The sequence below is a fragment of the Euleptes europaea genome, chromosome 1, assembly GCF_029931775.1.
Source record: "Euleptes europaea isolate rEulEur1 chromosome 1, rEulEur1.hap1, whole genome shotgun sequence".
Taxonomy (NCBI): Eukaryota; Metazoa; Chordata; class Lepidosauria; order Squamata; family Sphaerodactylidae; genus Euleptes; species Euleptes europaea.
In genome coordinates, this window is record NC_079312.1 from 66,386,797 (window position 1) to 66,405,991 (window position 19,195).

The window sequence follows — 19,195 nt, forward strand, 5'->3', positions numbered from 1 at the left end:
AAGAGTAAAGATTATTTCCTAGGGCAGGGGGAAAGCAGGAGAGGCATGCAAGACTCATTGTTGTCTTCCATGGCCAAGAGAACTTCCTTTGAGATGTTCCTACTTCATACTGGTCAGGGAAAGCAGTGGACAACAGCCCATCCTTGCACTAGTTCTATAGCTTTTACTAGAGTCATCAGATTACTTCTTTTCCTTTTTTCTTCCAAGCTCCCATGGCCCACAGGTCTTGAGCAGTTAATAGGGAGTTTTCATCAGATTACTTCACATAACTTTTGTTTTTCTTTTTGCAGTGGGCAAATGTAGACCTTCACATTAAACCTGTCAATAACTTGCCCTAAAATAAAGCATGCCTACATAACGGGCACAGAAAAATTGACCACCACAGTATGTGTGCGTGTAGATGTCCCTTTAAATGTTAATCCGATTCATGTGGTTAATATGATTCCCCCGCTCCACTTCCTTTACAGGATTTAGGATTACTTCCGAAATCGTGAGGAAGCTTTCTATGTGACAGAATCAGTTACTTCTCATGATTTCCAGAACTGCCTCTGTGGCTAAACAGTGGAAGATTTAAAAAACACAAAAGGTGTACCAGACACAAACAGGCTGCACTCTGTACTATAACCCCTGGTTCAAATCTCCCTTCAGCGATGAACACAATAGCTGGCCTTTGGAAAACACCTGGTTTGGAGGCACCTGGTTGGCCACTGTGGGAGCAGACTGCAGGACTTGATGGGCCTTGGTCTGATCCAGCAGGGCCTTTCTTATGTTCATAATCTCTCAACCCTTCTTCCACCTATTTACAATAAGAACAACACTGTGGGTCGGGTTACCAGGTCCCTCTTCACTACCGGCAGGAGATTTTTGGGGCGGAGCCTGAGGAGGGTGGGGCTTGGGGAGGGGAGGGACTTCAGTGCCCTAGAGTCCAAAGTGGCCATTGTCTCCAGGTGAACTGATCTCTTATCGGCTGGAGATCCACTGTAATAGCAGGAGACCTCCAGCTGCTACCTGGAGGTTAAACTAAAGCAAAGTTGCACAAGTACTAATATAGACACGCTGAGATAAAGATCGTACGAGGCTGTCAAGTAGCTGCAAAAACGTGTATTGACGGATCGAAGGAAACTTAGCAAAGACACAAAGAACGGACCCAGTGCAAAACCGTGGTGGCCCAAAACTACACGAGTGTCAACGAACTGCTATATACAAAAACCAACGAAATCATTTCTGGTCACCTCTCCCGCCTCCTGTGGGAACTAAGAGAGAGAGGTGAACCGTTTTTGAGTCCTTCAGACTATATTTGAGATTTATGAACTGAACCAGAAATGATTTCGTTGGGGTTTTTTTTTGTACATAGCAGTTCGTTGACACTCGTGTAGTTTTGGGCCACCACGGTTTTGCCCTGGGTCCGCTCTTTGCGTCTTTGCCAAGTTTCCTTCGATCCCTGTTTGCACGTCCATGGTCTCACCTGCCAACAACACGTTTCTGCAGTTACTTGAGCGCCTCGTACGCTATCTCGTACGCTATCTCCGCTGCCTGGAGGCTGGCAACCCTAACCGGCGGCCTTCCTGACAGGGCTGTTGCAGGAGTGACTCGCGTAACGGCCGGGAGGGCGGGCGGCGGGGTCACCCAGGGGCAGAGGCGCCGTCCCCTCCCCCCCCCCGCCCCTCCTGCCCTGCCGGCTGCGTGAGGAAGAACCCGGGGCTCCCACTACGCATGCCCAGTCACCCGGCCTGGCAGGGCCCGGGGAGGATGCTGAGGCGGTCGCCGCGGCCCAGGCGGGGAGGAGGAGGAGGAGGAGGAGGGGGGCTGCCGAGGCCGCGCTAGGCCGGGGCCCGCGAGAGGCGCCTGGTGAGGAGCCGCGGCGCCATGCCGGGCCCCCCGGCGGCGGCGGCGGCGGCAGCGCCCCCCGGGCCGGACCCGGAGGAGCGCTACGATTTCCTCTTCAAGCTGGTGCTGATCGGCGACGCCAGCGTGGGCAAGACGTGCCTGGTGCAGCGGTTCAAGACCGGGGCCTTCGCCGAGCGCCAGGGCAACACCATCGGCGTGGACTTCACCATGAAGAGCCTGGAGATCCAGGGCAAGCGAGTCAAGGTGGGCGGGGCGGTGCGGGGGGGGGGGGTTGCGAGAAGTGTTGTGTGGGAGTGCAAGCCCAGGGGGCTGGCCTGACCCCCCCCCATCCCTCCCTCTCCCTCCCGGTCGCAGGAGTAAGGAGAGGGAGGATCCTTTCTCTCCCCCCCCCCCACTAGCCAGACAGGTAACAGGTGTGTGGAAGAAACAACAACAGGAGGGGGGGCGGCGCTGGGAGTGGGCATCGCTTTCTGCCAGGGCTGGGTAGCATCAGAAATTGCGGTCCTTCTGTTCACAAGCAGTTGCTTCATCGTCATGCCAGAGTTCGCTAAAGGAGTTGGGCTTGCACATTAAAGCTCCGTGACATGAACAGAATCGTATCCAAGAATCTTTATCCTAGGGCAGGAAAGGTTGGGTTACTGCTGCGGGGACTGACCCAATCCGTGTAGGACTACCGGAGGCAAAGTCTGTATGCCTTTCTGAGTATGAACGGTGAGAATGCCTCCAAGGTAAGTTGGGTGCGGTGGGACACAGGCAGGATGGTGCCGCTGCAGTCGTCTTGTTAGTGCACTGGTTCCCAACCGGGGGTCCGCGAGAACTAAATTAAGGTCCGCGAAACAAAGTTACAAACCCATAATAAATTAATATTTTCAATTAAAAGTTCTCTATTATAAAATATATATATTCAAATATTATTCTAAGTTTAATGTTTAACTAACAGTCGTGATTAAAGTTTATTTTCAAATTCTCGGAATTTTTATTCTGAACCTTGGGGTCCCTGCACCGAACAAAAAAGTCCTAGTGGTCCCTGGTCAAAAGAAGGTTGGGAACCACTGTGTTAGTGGCTTCCTGGAGGCACCTGGTTGGCCACTGTGTGAACAGACTGCTGGACTTGATGGGCCTTGGTCTGATCCAGCAGGGCCTTTCTTATGTTCTTATAAGTTCAGCCCTACACATTCTCATGGGACTCCAGAAATGCAGTTGTGTAAAACTTCAGAAATGGCAAGTCTGTATGACCCCAAACTGAAGAGGCTGAGCTGAAAAATGCTAAAATTACAAATATATAAATTTTAATAAGGTGCACAATCAAGTTAAAAACATAAGGCCTCTAGCATAGGCAAGACTTTCACATTCAATATAGACAAACACCTGCAATGTACAATCTTACATTGACTAAAGTAGGATCCAAAAAGTCAATGGTCAGTGTAAGATTGTACATCGCAGGTGTTTATGTTTGTATACGTTGAATGTGAAAGTCTTGCCTATGATAGAGGCCTTATGTTTTTAACTTGATTGTGCACCTTATTAAAATTTATATATTTGTAATCTTAGCATTTTTCAGCTCAACCTCTTCGGTTTGGAATCAGCATACTGGTTGAGTTCCATTTGGTCCCCCCCCCCTTTTCTTGTTGTTTTTCCAAAGTCTGTATGACCACCATAATGTCAGTATGACAGTGAGTTTCATAGGATCTCAGACATTTAGCGCTCTGGAAATCAGAGTGTTCTGTTGTCACCTTATTATTTTGAACCCCTGTGTCTGTGTGATTTATTAACCTCTTCCTCTTTCTTATTAATTTATTTGTATATCACCATCAGTGTGCACTGTGATTTACAGAATACAAGAAGACCTTAGCCCCCAGAAGCTTACAATCTAAAATTTGAGACAACAAAGGCAGAGGTGAGGGTATATAGGGGAACCATGTATTCCTTCCACACCAACAGGGGCTTAGTTTCAGCAGAGTATAAGCCAAAGGTTTCATAGAGAAGTTAGGTATTGAGTGTGGTGGCATCACAGAGATGTTTTGGGAGGTAGGCTCATGCAAAAGATAACGTTGTGCTGTTGCATGCTGTTGACTACAAGAGTTCATGCCACAAAAATGCATTTATCTCTAAGGATGTCAACTGTTTTATCTTTTTTTTGTTGCTACATCCTGATGCCTCATGCAGGGTTTCACACAACTGGTGTCATTTTAAAATCAGGTGACCCGTGTTCATGTAGCATTACTATGCCAGTGGTCTGGTCCAGGCGCATGTTCCACAATGTATTAAGGTGCACCTAGAGTGGGGCAACCCATTTTAAACACAACACTGTTCTTATGGAACCCTCAGATCACAGGTTTTTTGTACACCAGCATTGCTTTTAAATCTGACTAACACATTAAATTTGTCTAAAAAAATTCTATCCACTCCTCTTTTATATACATAGATACTTATGTACAGAAATTGTAGAGATCTGGACTACAGCCAGCCTCATCCTCTTGTATTGTTATGCTAGCCTGGGCAGCCGCAACAACTGCCATCATAATTTTCCCTTTTCAGATGAAGACATCAAATCTTGTTCTCCCCTCTGATTCCGTGGTTTGTTTTGTTTTGTTGCATTCTGCTTGTCTATAATGTGCACATAAAATCCACATTTACTGGAATGCACATTGATTTACAAATGGCTGTCATGCTTTCTAGCCCAGATTGAGAAAAGTTTCCTCATGCACACCAGTAATAGATGAGAAGCCGTAAGGTGCTTATATAAAATGCCTTAGTAGCATAGCAGCGATTTCTAAGCCGGTATGGAAAAGTCTTTGAAACAGGTTTAGGAAATGGTATGCAGCAGCCTTCCACAAACTTCTTGCACAACTGCGTTATCTGACACCGTTTTTTGAAGCAGCTTAGAAAACTGATCAAAGTTCTGGGAAAATAAATAGAACCATTTTCCAGATCCCAACTTTGTTTTGAAACTAGTGGAACCGTATTGTTTTCTCAAAGATAAACACTGCACATTGCGCCTGCGCTGCATACAGAGTGTACTTGGCAGGATTTATACCTGGATCACTTGCTTCCAAGCTGGGTCAACCTCAAATCTTCTTGATACCAGCATCAATATAGTAGTGGATTGTACGGATCTCTAAACCACCCATTCAAAGAAAAGAACTGCTAACTGCAGTAGCTGTACCTCAGACTGTATTCTTCTGCTGTTGTAGTTTCCATATATATACAAAACATCCCTGTTGGTTCATTGATGTTGATGATTCTGTAGGTAGATAAAATTGCCAGATCTGGGAACTTGGACGTAATTTCCCCCTAAGTACAAATAGTATGATGCTTCAAGAGACACAAACTACAATCTGTATATGATGCAGTGTTGAGCAGTCACTGTAGGGGGTTAAGAAGTTGTGCAACCTAAAAGGTGAAGAGCAGGCAGGCAATAAGAAGGGTAGATATGATACCAGGAAAGGCATGAGAGTCTAATGTTTGGGGCTTAGCAAAGCCTCAGGGACCTGGGAAAATATATGGAAATGCACTGAAGAGGGCAGGTTATGTTTTTTAATGGCCTGTAGTTGTATACTAGGAGCCCCGTGGCGCAGAGTGGTAAGCTGCAGTACTGCAGTCCAAAGCTCTGCTCACAACCTGAGTTCAATCCCGACAGAAGTCGGTTTCAGGTAGCCGGCTCAAGGTTGACTCAGCCTTCCATCCTTCTGAGGTTGGTAAAATGAGTACCCAGCTTGCTGGGGGTAAAGGGAAGATGACTGGGGAAGGCACTGGCAAACCACCCTGTAAAACAAAGTCTGCCTAGGAAACGTCGGGATGTGACGTCACCCCATGGGTCAGGAATGACCTGGTGCTTGCACAGGGGACCTTTACCTTTTAGTTGTATACTGTGCTTTTTATTGTAAGCTGCCTCGAGCAGGACTCTAAAGATGCAGCATAGAAATATTCTAAATAAATAAATATTTGAGGCTGGTTATATAGAGAATGTGTATGGGATCAGGGTTGTGAACACATGACGCTGCCTTATACTGAATCAGACTCTTAGTCCATCAAAGTCAGTATTGTCTACTTAGATCGGTAGCGGCTCTCCAGGGTTTCAGGCAGAGGTCTTTCACATCACCTGCTTGCCTCGTCCCTTTAACTGGAGATATCGGGGACTGAACCTGAGACCTTCTGCATGCCAAGCAGATGCTTTACCACTGAGCCACAGTTCCTCCCCTATACGTGTCTAGGAATGGACAAGGAAGAAAAAGAATCTTTGTTCTATGGGTATAAAGAAGAAAGGAAATGAAACAGCTGCATGTGTCTGGATGTTCAGAAAATCCTTGGGTTTTTGTAGGGTTTTTTCTCAGAAAATACCTCTCATGAAATCCTTATACCCCTTACCCCAAGGCTCAAAAGACTGTTTTACAATTTGGCATGAAAACAGTTTAAAGGGAGGCTGTTGCCAGTATTTTTCTGCAGGTTTCCTATTAAACCGATGGCTCTTTTGGCAAATCCCAAAGCCTTCTTTCCAACCATTTCTTGAACCTTGAAAAAACCATTTGTAGATTCAGTGGATAACTTTCAAAGAAGGAAGTGCTCCAGAATGGGAGTGTGAGAAGTGTGCAGGCAATCCTTTTGGATCACAACTCTTGTAATGCCATTTTTTAAGACTCATATTTCGCAGCGAATGACTCAGTAGCCTTGAGCCACAACCCCTTTGTGTCAGCATCATCAATCAAAGTTGACACATCGCTATATTGTAATGCTATAGCATGAGAGAGAGAAGTCCACAATGTAGATCTCTTGGTTCTAATCAAGAGAACAGGGTTATGGGTAGGGAAGTCAAGTGATCAACTGTGGGATGGAACAAACAGTTCATTCTTTTCCCCATGATGTTGCGTAAATATATCAATAATATCATTCATAGATGTCAAAGAGCTGGAATGGACCTGAAAATCTAGCTCCTCTTCTTCATGGAGGATTCCCTTTCTGCATCAGGATTGCTTCATACCCATGCAACCATTATGGGTGTATGAATTATCTAACTATCTGGGAGCAGAAGCCCCACCCCTGAACTCACCTGGGCCTGTGGAAGCTCCTGGGTGGGTGGTGCAGGCCCCACCCTTGGCTAGAGCAGCTAGGGCAAGCACCCAGGGGAAGACCTGCCCAAGAGCTGGTGAGGAAGGGCCAGGTGGACCACAACACAGGGAGTCAAGGACGGGAGACTCCCTGGGCTGGCTACACCCACCATGCAGCCCAGCAAGGTGGCAGAGCTTTGCCGCTTGGCCACACCCACAGACAATCCCATGGATGAGGCTGGCAGCATCCCCACCCCTCTCAGACCAGCACAGGTCACAGGAGAGGCCCTCTAAGGGAGAGGGAGAGGTGCAAGAAGGTAAGGCTTGTGCTGGGACCCTAACCACTTCTGTTATTCACTCCCAGAAGGACCATGCCCCCTTTCATGGGGCTTTAAAGGAGCCTGGAGCTACCCTGCCTGGAGTAAATTCTTTAAAGGCAGAAAGCAGTGCAGCCAGGGAGGAAGACTCAGGTCTCTCCTGTGGCACTGGAGGAGAGGAGTGAGTGAGGCTCGAAGGAGGGGCCCCAGGGTGTGTTCCGATCCCCCTCCCTCCTCTCACAGGTCTGAGGATTTCCTATTATCAAATACAGGTTGGATGAACTTGCAGAATTTTTAACTGGAAGGGTTTTGCTTTCATGAGTTGGAATGGATTTCAGTCCAGTATGAAAACTCAGCACTTCAGTGGTGGATTTTGTTTTTGCATGAATTATATAGCCTGTATCCTTAGTTTATCTTTTCCTTTTCCCTGGTGAGATGGAGTTGGTGCTTTTCCTCTGAGACTGAAACTTGGCTTAGTTTAAATGCCAGAAAAAGTATACACGGTGACAAATATTTCCTTCCTGGGGCTCCACCTAGTACCACTTGTCTCTGCTAAGCGCTCTGGGGCTGGGTCAATTCCAGCTCAGCAGCTGAAGACTTCTGAAACATGGTAGAGACTGTGAATAAGTTTTCTGAGATTGGCATTTGCACGCTTTACTGTAGAAACATTTAGCTGGTACATGTCTGCTTCTAGATATAGCATGTATTTGATATTCAGCTCCTGAAACTGACTTTGGCCAGAGTGGACTTTTAGTGAGTTTCAAATGCATTTTCACACTTCCTTTGTGGTGTTCAGTATCCTGGGCTTCATGTATTCATTTAGTGTTGTTTTAACTGGTGTGTTACAGGAAGATAATTTTATCTTGTGTAGCTGCTTTAACAAGGAGTGTCGCGGCCAAAGCTTTCCACAGGCTTGTATAGAGTATAATGATACTGTGAAGGGTTAGGGTTAGGGTTAGGGTGAAGGGCTTCTTGATCTCTGAATATATCACTTCCGTATTTTGTGTGCTGTGTGAAATACTGCATGCTGTACTTACGCTCCAGTAGATTTCAAGAGCACTGTAGGTTAGTTCTTTACTAAAAGCTAGAGAAATTCATTTTAAGAGGTAGAAAAGTTAAGTGTTTTCAGTTGCCGAAGAACAGACATTGTAATGTTAAAATAAGGGTGGTTTTTTTGGCCGCAGGTGATCATTAAAAACTTGGTTTGCATTGATAGCTGTTGGTTTCAGCACTCTTTCTTCCACCTTCCCCAAAGAGACCTGGTTGATATCCCGGCTGCTTTGTAGTAAAGGCAGCACTGGGATGTCCACTTCTGAATGTCACATAAATTGTTTATGTGTGTGTGTGTAAGTAAAGTGCTGTTAAGTCACAGCCGACATCCTTGACAGATAAGGTGAATGTGCTGATGAAGGATTCCAAGGAAGCAGGTGCACAGGTGACAGCAAGTGGACAATACATGTAATGGAAAATATATGAAATCTGCATATACTGATATAGGGGATAGTAGACAGAACCAAGTTTCCTCAAGGTATCTGTCGTACAAGTATTTATTTGGGTGTCACTGAAATGAGTATTTTAAAGAGGCTCCCACAGGCTATCCTACCATAGCTGTAACAACACTTGGATATAAATTGTAACTTTAGACTTAGTAAAAGTAAATCAAGGCCTAGATAGCCAAGGTACAATGTACCTTGTTCAATCCCTGGTCCTAGTTTGCTAAGCTGTCAATTTATAGAAATATAAACGAGGCAGAATTTAAAGTTGGCATACCACCCCCATATAGTCAATACCTAATTTACTATGTTGGAAGGGCTGAAGTCAGAGAAGAACCTATTTTTTAATCTTTGGAAGGAATGTCTCAAAATGCAGCAATTCTTATACCTAGTCACAGATTGTTTGCCAAGCAGTTGTAGTTTTCCATCAGCAAAGTGTCCCCCCAAAGCTAACCTGTGATTTCTGTGAGCAGGGCCCTTTACAGAGATATTTTTGGCCTTTAAAAAAAGACTCACTGGAGCCATGCCTAGGGTTGCCAGCTCCAGGTTGGGAAATCAAAGAGATTTAGTGATGAACTCTGAGGAGTGCAGGGTTTGGGGAGGGAAGAGGCCTCAGCAGGGTATAATGCCATCGAGTACATCTTGCAAAGCAGCCATTTTCTGCAGGGGTACAGGTCTCTGTCATCTGGAGTTCAGTTGTACTTCCAGGGGATTTCCAGGCCCCACCTGGAGGTTGGCAACCCTAGGCTTGGCAGCAACCTCTGGGTGACTTATACCACCTGACTCAACCGGGCCTGGCTGTACTACTGATCAACAGCAGCCACCCTATAAAAGCCAGTGTGGTGTAATAGAGCTTCAGAGCAGGGTCTGGGAGACCCTGTGGAAACTCGCTGGGTGATTTTTGACCACTCACATACTTTCAGCCTAACCTACCTCACAGGGTTGTTGTGCAGATAAAAAGGAGGAGAGGAGACTCATTTAAGCTGCTTTGGGCCCCACTGTGGAGAGAGACTGTAGTTTTCCAAGCTAGAGGCTGTGGGGAGAAGGGAGAGAAGATGGAAAACTTAAGACAGAGGGGCAGATAAAGGTAGGCGGAACTATCATTGCCAGCCTCCAGGTGAGGGCTGGAGATCACCCAGAATTACAACTGATCTCCAGATGACAGAGATCAGTTTCCCTGGAGAAAATGGCTTCTTTGGAGGGTGGAGCCTAGGACATTAAGCCTGGCTGATGTTGCTTTCCTCCCCAAACCTCACCCTCCCAAGGCTCCACCCTCAAATCTCTAGGACTTGGCAACTCTAAGAGGAACTGATTTCTGTAGACGGGAGATCCGTTGTGATTCTGGGAGAGCCACCCGCCCACCACCACTACTGGTGGGGAGCAGGTGGGTGGCAGGGAACATCTCTGCTACTGCTGTGATGAGTGGGAGAAAGAGAAAGAAAGTGACAGGCATGGAGGGGAGACAGCAAGAAAAGGGGTAGCAGGAGGGAGAAAAAGTGAGAGACTGAAAGACGTAGGGGGAGATGGAAAGAAGCAAAAGTGGAGGGAATGGGATAGTTGCTCCCTCAAGTTTCTTGTGGGTCCCCACTTGCACGTATAATTCTGGTAGTTATATTTTATACCTGTACAAATCTGCTTTCTTAAGTAAGGTAAATTACTAAGTGTTCTATGCATGCTGTTACTCCAGTACAAATTCCCATGTTTCTAATAGAAAAGCTTGGATGACAGCTGTCAGTAATCCAGTTCCATGAAAATGAATTCAAGTTTTGCTATTGACGTCGGTGGGCATTGGATTGTCACTATAGGTTTATACTTCTAAGTACATTTACTTGAAATTAATTCATTTGGAATCATCAAGAGTGGTTGCTTCTGAGATGAAAAAGACATAAAAGTTTGCAATAGTTGCTAACATGGGCCTTGACAAATTTTCTTTGGTTTTAGGAGCCAGACTCATTTTTCATCGTTCAGGGTTTTGTATTAATGATCATATTTTCTAGTTATTGCTACTCCAGAACCTAATCCTAGACTCTTCATATTTTCACATAACTTTATTAAAGCTATGACAGATGTGTTGTAGTAGATAAATAAGTATAAGGATAGCTAGAGTTGCCACCCTCCAGGTGAAGCCTGGAGATTTTCCGGGATTACAACTGATCTCCAGGTGACAGAGATCAGTTCCCTTGGAGAAAATGGCTGCTTTGGAGGGTGGACTCTATAGTATTATACCCCACTGAGGTCCTGCCTCTCCCCAAACTCCTCCCTCCCCAGACTTCACCCCAAAAATCTCCAGGTAGTTCTCAGCCTAGAGTTGGCCACCCCAGGGGTAGCCCTGATCACCAAAACTCTAACCTCAAACCCTAGCCCCGTGTTGGTGAACCTATGGCACGCGTACCGCAGCCGGCACATCAAGCCCGCTCTGTGGGCACGCTCGGACCCATCGCGTCTGTCCCTAGGCACAGCCCTAGGCAGACGCGATGGGTCCGAGCGTGCCCACAGAGCGGGCTTGATGTGCCGGCTGCGGCACGCGTGCCATAGGTTCACCAACACGGGGCTAGGGTTTGAGGTTAGAGTTTTGGTGATCAGGGCTACCCCTGGGGTGGCCAACTCTAGGCTGAGAACTACCTGGAGATTTTTGGGGTGAAGTCTGGGGAGGGAGGAGTTTGGGGAGAGGCTGCAGCTCAGCTGTTTGTCGGGGCCCGCCCTCCTCAGTTTGGACAGGGGAGGCTGTGGCCGAGCACCTTGCCACGCCCCTCCTCTCAGCTGAGCTGCGGGGGGCCCGTCTTCAGTTTGTCTGGGGGCCCCGCCCGTCTAAAAAAGCATTTAGAAAATTCTACAACATTTGCAGACAATCCTACAAGCCATCAGGAAATCTACAAGGAATTTTCTAGCATTGTAGCAGCTGCAAAGGTGAATTTCAGTAACAGATTTTTACAGTTCCGTAAGATGGAGACAACCCTGTGTTTTCTTACTTCTCCAGATAAAGCCAAATTTGAAGAACTTGATCTTTCCTGCCTCCACTGGTTAGATTTAGAAAATCTGGAAATGGAGCTAATAGAATTTCAAGAAAATTCTATCTGGAAAAATAAATTCTATGACCTGCGTGAAACACCTGAGAAGATAGAAGGGATGCCAAAGGGCAGCACAGTTAGTTCTGAAAATGAAATCCTTAAAGTGTGGAATTCTCTGCCAAATAATTTTAAGTCAATGAAAGCACTTGGGATTGCTTTCCTGACTTTGTTTGGATCATCTTATGCTTGTGAGCAGCTATTTTCAGCTTTGAATTATATCAAATCTGACACCAGAAACAGGCTAACAGATGACCTGAGTGCTGCATGTGTTGCTCTCAAACTTACAAAGTATGAGCCAAGGGTAGACAAATTATCAGCATGCACCCAACAGCAAAAATCACATTAATTGTTCAAAAAATTTGACGATGTGCTCAAAGATGTCACAAAAATGGTGAATTACATCATGGCTCGTGCTCTGAATTGTTGACAGTTTCAAGCACTTCTTGAGGAGGTTCAGGCACAGTATAATTGTTTACTTCTGTACAATAATGTCCGGTGGCTGAGCAGAGGACGAGTCCTGGAGAGATGCATGCCAAATGCAAACTTTTACCTTTCAATAAAAAGTTGTTTGTATCATTGAAAGCTCTGTTATTGTGTTTTTCTTTTAACGCAAAATATGTGAATATATGAGTTGTTTTTTCTAAACTAAAACCTCAGTATTCAGGTTAAATTGCCGTATTGGCATTTGGCGATAAATAAGTGGGTTTTGGATTGCAGTTTGGGCACTCGGTCTCTAAAAGGTTCGCCATCACTGCCCTAGCCTAACCTCTCTCTAATTTTTCACAATTCTGTTACTGCTTTCAAATATCCATTTAACTGAATAGTGGAGCCAGTATAGACAGTAACTGGTTAAGAAATGACTTCATCCACCACCACTGAATGGTGTAAAGCCATGGTACTCACTCAGCAGCTTTCAGAGAGCCACATGTGCAATTATCATCAACCCGGCTTTGCTAAGGGAGGGTGGGATATAAATTTAATAAAATAAGATAATAAAACCAAAAGATCCACATTTCCTTTCAACTTTGGCACAAGGCCTGCACCTCATGGAGGCTTGCGGCTTAGCTGTTCCTTCAGCAGTGGCTATTTCAGAGTGCGAACCCGGCTGCCAACCAGAAGCCCTACTGAGGTTGCCCACTCTCCTGAAATGTGGGACAGGTACCATACTGGGGAATGGTGCTCAGAAGAGCCACAGGTGGCATGTTGAAAAGCACAGGTGATTCCCAGTCCACTGAGTATAATTGTGACTAGTTATCAAATTCATATCCAATATAGGGGTCTGCTCCATCCAGCCCTATGAGAATTTTCCTCATTAGCTGAACTGCGGAAGAAACCTTATTGGATCTGTGTAAGGTAATCTCTGAGAGAGGGAGAGTTATCTTTTATAGTACAGTTAAATATGAGGGGTCTAGTTGTTTGATCCTTAACAAGCAAAGTTTTGGCCTTAGACTGAGCATTTGTTCCCAATTAAAATAGCAATAAATCTACTATATCTTCAGATACACTAATGAACTGTCAGGATTAAAGACAGTCCTGTACTTTTCCTGACCAGCTGCTGAACCTCTTCAAAGGTTATGAGAACAAAGAGGAGCCCTGCAGGATCAGACCAGTGGTCCATCTAGTTCAGCATTTTTCTCACACAGTGACCAACCAGTTCCTCTGGAGGGCCAACAACAGGACACAGAGGCCAAGGCCTTCCCCTGATGTTCCTAGCCATTCTCTTCAGTATTAAGGTGTGTTCTATGTTGGCAATGCAATCCTTGTGGAAAACATTCGTTATTAGCCAAAGAATGCAGCATCCCATATTTGCATGAATTTCTGGGGGCACCCTGTGTGAGAACTGGAGCTGTTGAATTGGAGACTGTGTCTTCTTCAGAGCTGAAAATTGTACTATTACTTTAAAGATTTTTCTGATCTTGGGGCCATGATCATGTCCCATGTGTACCCAACTTTCTACATATGGTGAATTTTTAAAGGGATATTAAATAAACAAAATCTTTTTAATTGCAGGAAACTAACTTTTATTGTCTTTGCAGACTTTAGACCTACATGTAATGCCAGACTGCAACATCTTTATACTTTTTTATGATATCTACCCCTGTGCTCCTAGCAGGCATTGAACACAAGACCACTTTGGCTGTTGCAAAGCTTTCCCCCCAAGTTAAAGCAAGATACAGTAATATGAATAAATAATGAGTCCGACTCTGGAGCCAGGCTGTTAGGATTGTTTTAAACTTTATTAGTGTGATACAGCTCAAGGCCATTGGGTCGAATGAGTAGTTTCATTTTTCTCCTTCTCTGTTTTATGGCGACAAGCTGCCAAAGATAGGCAGGCTACTGTATTCTTAGTGGGAATCAGAGAATTTTGGCAGATGCTGCTTTAGTCATGCAGGGGTAAAAAAACACACACACACATAGAAGAAGAATAGTTGGTTTTTATATGCCAACTTTCTTTACCACTTAAGGAAGAATCAAACTGGCTTACAATCACCTTCCCTTCCCCTCCCCACAACATACACCTTGTGAGGTAGGTGGGGCTGAGAGAGTGTGACCAGCGTCACCCAGCTGACTTCATTTGTCGGAGTGGGGAAACAAATCCATTTCACCAGCTTAGCCTCCGCCGCTCATGTGGAGGAGTGGGGAATCAAACCTGGTTCTCCAGATCAGAGTCCACTGCTCCAAACCACCGCTCTTAACCACTACACCATGCTGGCACCTACCAAGACATCCCCTTGTATACTATTGTTGAAGAGCTCCTTTGTGCTCTTTTGCCTCTGGTCAGCATTCTTATTTCCTCTGCCTCATGCTCTTTAAAAAGAAACCCACACAAAACCACATTGTGATGGTGTCAATGGTGTACCCCACCTTAGTTTTACCCGTTGGTGGATTCCAACCTACCAGTCAGCCAATACCCTAGATGTCTGAACTCGGAGTGAATATATTATAAGCCTTTCTGCAACAGGACAATAATTTTACCTGAGATGTATGGCCAGTCCCTTATGAATGAAGAAGTGGCACCTAACTACTTCCTTGTTTTGTTCAGTTGCAGATCTGGGACACAGCTGGCCAGGAAAGGTTTAGGACCATCACCCAGAGTTATTACCGAAGCGCCAATGGAGCTATCCTAGCCTATGACATCAGCAAGAGGGGATCTTTCCAATCTATTCCTCGCTGGATCGAGGATGTGAGAAAGTATGCCGGCTCCAATATAGTTCAATTACTAATTGGTAAGTGTGTAAAATAGCTTCATTTTTGGATGTATCAAGAATATGATGGGTGCCTTTCAAAAGGATATTTTCCCCCTTAATTTATGTGAGGATTCAACTGCTGGCTAGTTTTAGACATCAGGGGACATTGGGATTCCAGTCCTTATGGCCACCTCAAAGCACTTTTGTTTCCTTTCAAAACGAGCTGATTCTTGATTCCTTTGAAAACACATTTTCAGATGTGACAAATATGACAAAAGAAGGCCACATTGTGCTTTTGCAGCTCTGCTAGGATCTGGTTTTACAGTTTGTGCTGTCCTATAAAGCTGCAGTAGATTTTGTTAAGCCTTTGAATAGGGTGGACAGTTTCTGAAATCAGATGCATGCAAAATTTGTATTGGCCATTGGCCTACTCCAGTGTTCCCTAACAAGGTGCCATGGTGCCTGCAAATATTTCCCTTGGCACCCGCCAGGCTTTTCAGAAAGTGGGTGGAGCCATTGTGTGGCAGGGCTTGTTTATTGATCCTGTCATTCAAATGAAAGGGTTTTCCATGTCTGCCGATTGGCAAGGGAGCTACTGCATTTGGCTGCATCTCCTGCCGCAGGTGTTGTATCATTTGGCTCTGACTCCTGTAGCAGCCATTTTGGGGTGGCGCTATCGACTTCCTTTCAAAATTCCATTGGTACTTGCAAGCAAAGGTTGGGGAGCCCTGGCCTACTCTATACAGCTCAAAATGCTAAATCATTCCTTCATTGTTGGTGATCTCTCTCTCTCTCTCTCTCTCTCTCTGTTTTTGTGCAGTTTATTGATCTTAGGATCAGTTCAAGCAAAACTTTGTGATGTAGATGATTGTGATCATATTAGTCCCAGAGAAAGCCAGTAATATGACCCAGATGGTAGAAGAATATTAGATCTTTTGGAGCATGCAGAACTAAACTATGTGAATTACTGTTTGAGGGAACTTTTTTGTCAACCTATTGTGGATCTTACAGTGTATGTCATCCTACAAAGCTGTAATAGACTTTGTTTTGAATAGCGTGGACAGCTTATGAAATTGTAAATCCAGAGTGCAAATGTTACATTTTGCAGTGGCTCAGATTTCTTCATCCTTCCTCCACAGACTTTCTGTCAGCTTCCACTTTCTGCTGCTCTTTCTCATCTCCAAGATAACAGTGGCATCTCATCTCCAACCTGGTTACTTGCTTCACCTTTGGGCCCCACTGCTCTCCAAGCACAGTTCCGTGGGTCCCTGCTGTTCTCTCTCATTTGTCTTAAGCTCCCCTGGCTGAACACTTTCCCTGACCTCAGGAGGGGGGGGGGAAATTGCATTAAAAAATTAATCTGTAAACAATTCCACTTTCTCCGCCAGGAAACAAGTCTGACCTAAGTGACCTTCGGGAGGTTCAGCTAGAGGAAGCTCAGAGTCTGGCTGAACACTATGATATCATCTGTGCCATAGAGACTTCTGCAAAGGACTCCAGCAACGTGGAGGAAGCGTTTGTGAAGATGGCAATGGAGCTCATGATGAGGCATGGAGGCCCCATGTTCAGTGAGCAAAACACAGACAACATCAAACTTGACAGCAAAGATGTAGTAGAAGGATGGGGGTGTGGCTGCTGATACAGTTTATGAGAGCTCTCATTTTTTACTGGAATTTAGAGGGTACCCTTCTTTCACACACACACACACACACACACACACACACACACACACACACCTCCATGCTGCATAATGCAACAGCAGTATCCTCTTCTGCAAGCCCAGTGTTTTTATAGGTTAGACATTAACATAAGCAGGATGTTTCTTAAATATGAAGGGACTTTGTTGTGTAGACCTGAAAATCAACCCTCCATGACCATTACTGTCTATCACCAGAGTCTTTTCAGAGAAATGTGAGCAATTCATAAGCTAGTTGCATAGAGGGAAGCAGGTGCAATTTATTGGTATGAAAATGTCTGAACAACAAATTGCTGTTTTACCATAGCTGAAGTTGTACAGCCCTCTCTTGTCTTCTCGGCGAAGGTACCACGTCTGTTTTTAGGCCAGTGAGAGTTACCACTGCCTCTTTAAATTATCAACATTCCACCAAGAATCAGAAACCGCACAGGGTCACAGAGTTTCTCTGCACGGGTGTTTCAAGTATCGAATACTTGAATGTTTTTAATACAGGTCAAAGCAGCTGACATTTGCCTACAATGAGGAGCCTCCATAGAAATTATATTTTCCTAGACATTGAAGTGCCACATTTGGAGTAGGAGTACCTAATACAGCTGGGGAACACTCAGCTGGACAGATTTTTCCCTAATGTTTCTCAAATGAATAGAGAAATCATGGGTGACTAATCCATTTTATTTCCACCTCTGTATATTTTATTGCATTGAAGTCCCATTGATTTCAGTAATACATTCTTTGGATAAATGTCTGTAAAATTCACTGGACTCTCTTCTAAGGAAATAGGTTTAAGGCTGTTAAATTTGTTCATCATTGCTTGCACAATTCTTCTTGGCACTGGTGGTGTAAGTTTTAATCCCCAGGTCATAATTCACATCCATCATTATGAGAAAGGGGATCTCCTGGATAACCTTTTAAAGGCATCTGCTACTTCATTTGCTGTCATACATCTCACCACTTCATTGGCTACTTGTGGTCACACATGGCTGAGCATGAATGTTGTTGCTTGACAGTTTTCTGCATAGGATATCATTCTAGCTAGAGCTTCTTCGTATAGCTTTATCGCTCTAGGGAAAGAAATTGCCAATAGGCAGATAAGTCTGTGAAGCTTGGGTCTTCAGGTATATTCTGATCATCACACAATCATCTGTCATTTGGTCTCTGCAGAGCAGTTTTGTTGCTGTTTGATCATTGTGTAGAAGCAGCTACATAGTTAGGTGTGGCCAGTACTGCTAACTTTTCCTGAAATAACCACCTGTAAATCATGTAGTAGTTTCTTGCCTGCATCAAACATTGGCTCACGAGTTCCTCAAATTTTGTGATTTGTGAAAGAACAAACTTGTATTATTTAGATCCCTCCTTTCACTTTCAGAATCCTACTCAAGTTGATGGAGCTTACCTTTCAGGAAAGAGTTCTTACGATTGCACTTCCAGTCTGTGCGGAAAAAGTCTTTAATGGTGATAAGAAATCTGCAGTCTGTTCATCAGATCAAGGGGGCTGGATGTGACCAAGGAGCCTTTATCCAACAGAAGCGCCACTTACATTGGGGGAAGGTTTCAAACTTGGTTTGGTGGAGTGGGAAGATAAGGGTAGGATCCACCCAGCCATTTCTGCTCAGCATGCTTAACTTGAACAATCATGGTAGATGTTTGTGGATAAATTTATGTTTGTAACTGAAAAGTGCAGGTGCTGGCCACAATCAGTTTCTGTTTTGGAGTACCTGAAACATAGAAAAAGCAGACAAAATAGAATGTCTGAAATTTTAAAGCCAGGGTTTCAGTACTTAGCTGATGATACCTTGAAATATCCTTTCTGAACATGCTGAATGCCAAGTCTGAAAAACAGCATCTGGCCACCCAAACGTTTCTGGTCAAGTTATGAAAGTAACATGTCTTAATCTTGCAATATCACACCAATCTTATTTGTGGAGTTTTTGCTTGCAATTTTTATTTTAAAACGGGCTTTTATTTCAGGTTTTATAAAGGCAAAAAGTATAAGGGGACTCAGTTTCAAGCTAGGGTTATCTTTACAACTGTGTTTTACATGGAAACGCAGGGGAAGGTGTTATTGAGAGATTTTGTTTCTAAGTAGCGCTTAGTATCCCCTGACCCGGATAGCCCCAGGCTAGCCTGTACTGTCAGATCACAGAAGCTAAACAGGGTCAGCTCTGATGGGAGACCTCCAAGGAATACCAGGGTCATGTAGTGCTTCCCTTTTCTGAATATTGGCATTAAACAAAAATGCTTGGACTGCAAAGGCACAGCCATCACAAAGCAGTGGAAGCTGCTGAGCGAGAGCTCTTCCTGGTCTGCCCATCAGCTCTAGGGCAGATCCTGGGCTGATGTGCCTGTGCAGGAAACTTTCATATTAGAGCCACACTTTGTTCAGAGCTGCAGGCTGTAAGAGACTCCTCCAGATCTCTTGGTAGAACAGATGCCATTATCTGTTTAGAGTAATTTTGACTGTGACAGTTGTTGCACCTTTAGAAAATGATCTTGTGAGTGCCTGTGTTTTGGAATGATACTTTTGATTGTGCTATCTATTT

At 44.8% G+C, this 19,195-nt stretch overlaps 1 protein-coding gene across 1 annotated transcript; it reads left to right on the forward strand.

Annotated features, from left to right (window-relative positions):
• Window positions 1–1,866: 1,866 nt before the first annotated feature.
• Window positions 1,867–16,656, forward strand: RAB43 (RAB43, member RAS oncogene family). Its single transcript, XM_056866030.1, has 3 exons — window positions 1,867–2,091; window positions 14,815–14,998; window positions 16,348–16,656. Exons 1-3 carry the CDS (start codon window positions 1,867–1,869, stop codon window positions 16,596–16,598), a joined length of 660 nt encoding a protein of 219 aa, XP_056722008.1. The 3' UTR covers window positions 16,599–16,656.
• The last annotated feature ends 2,539 nt before the right edge of the window (window positions 16,657–19,195 follow it).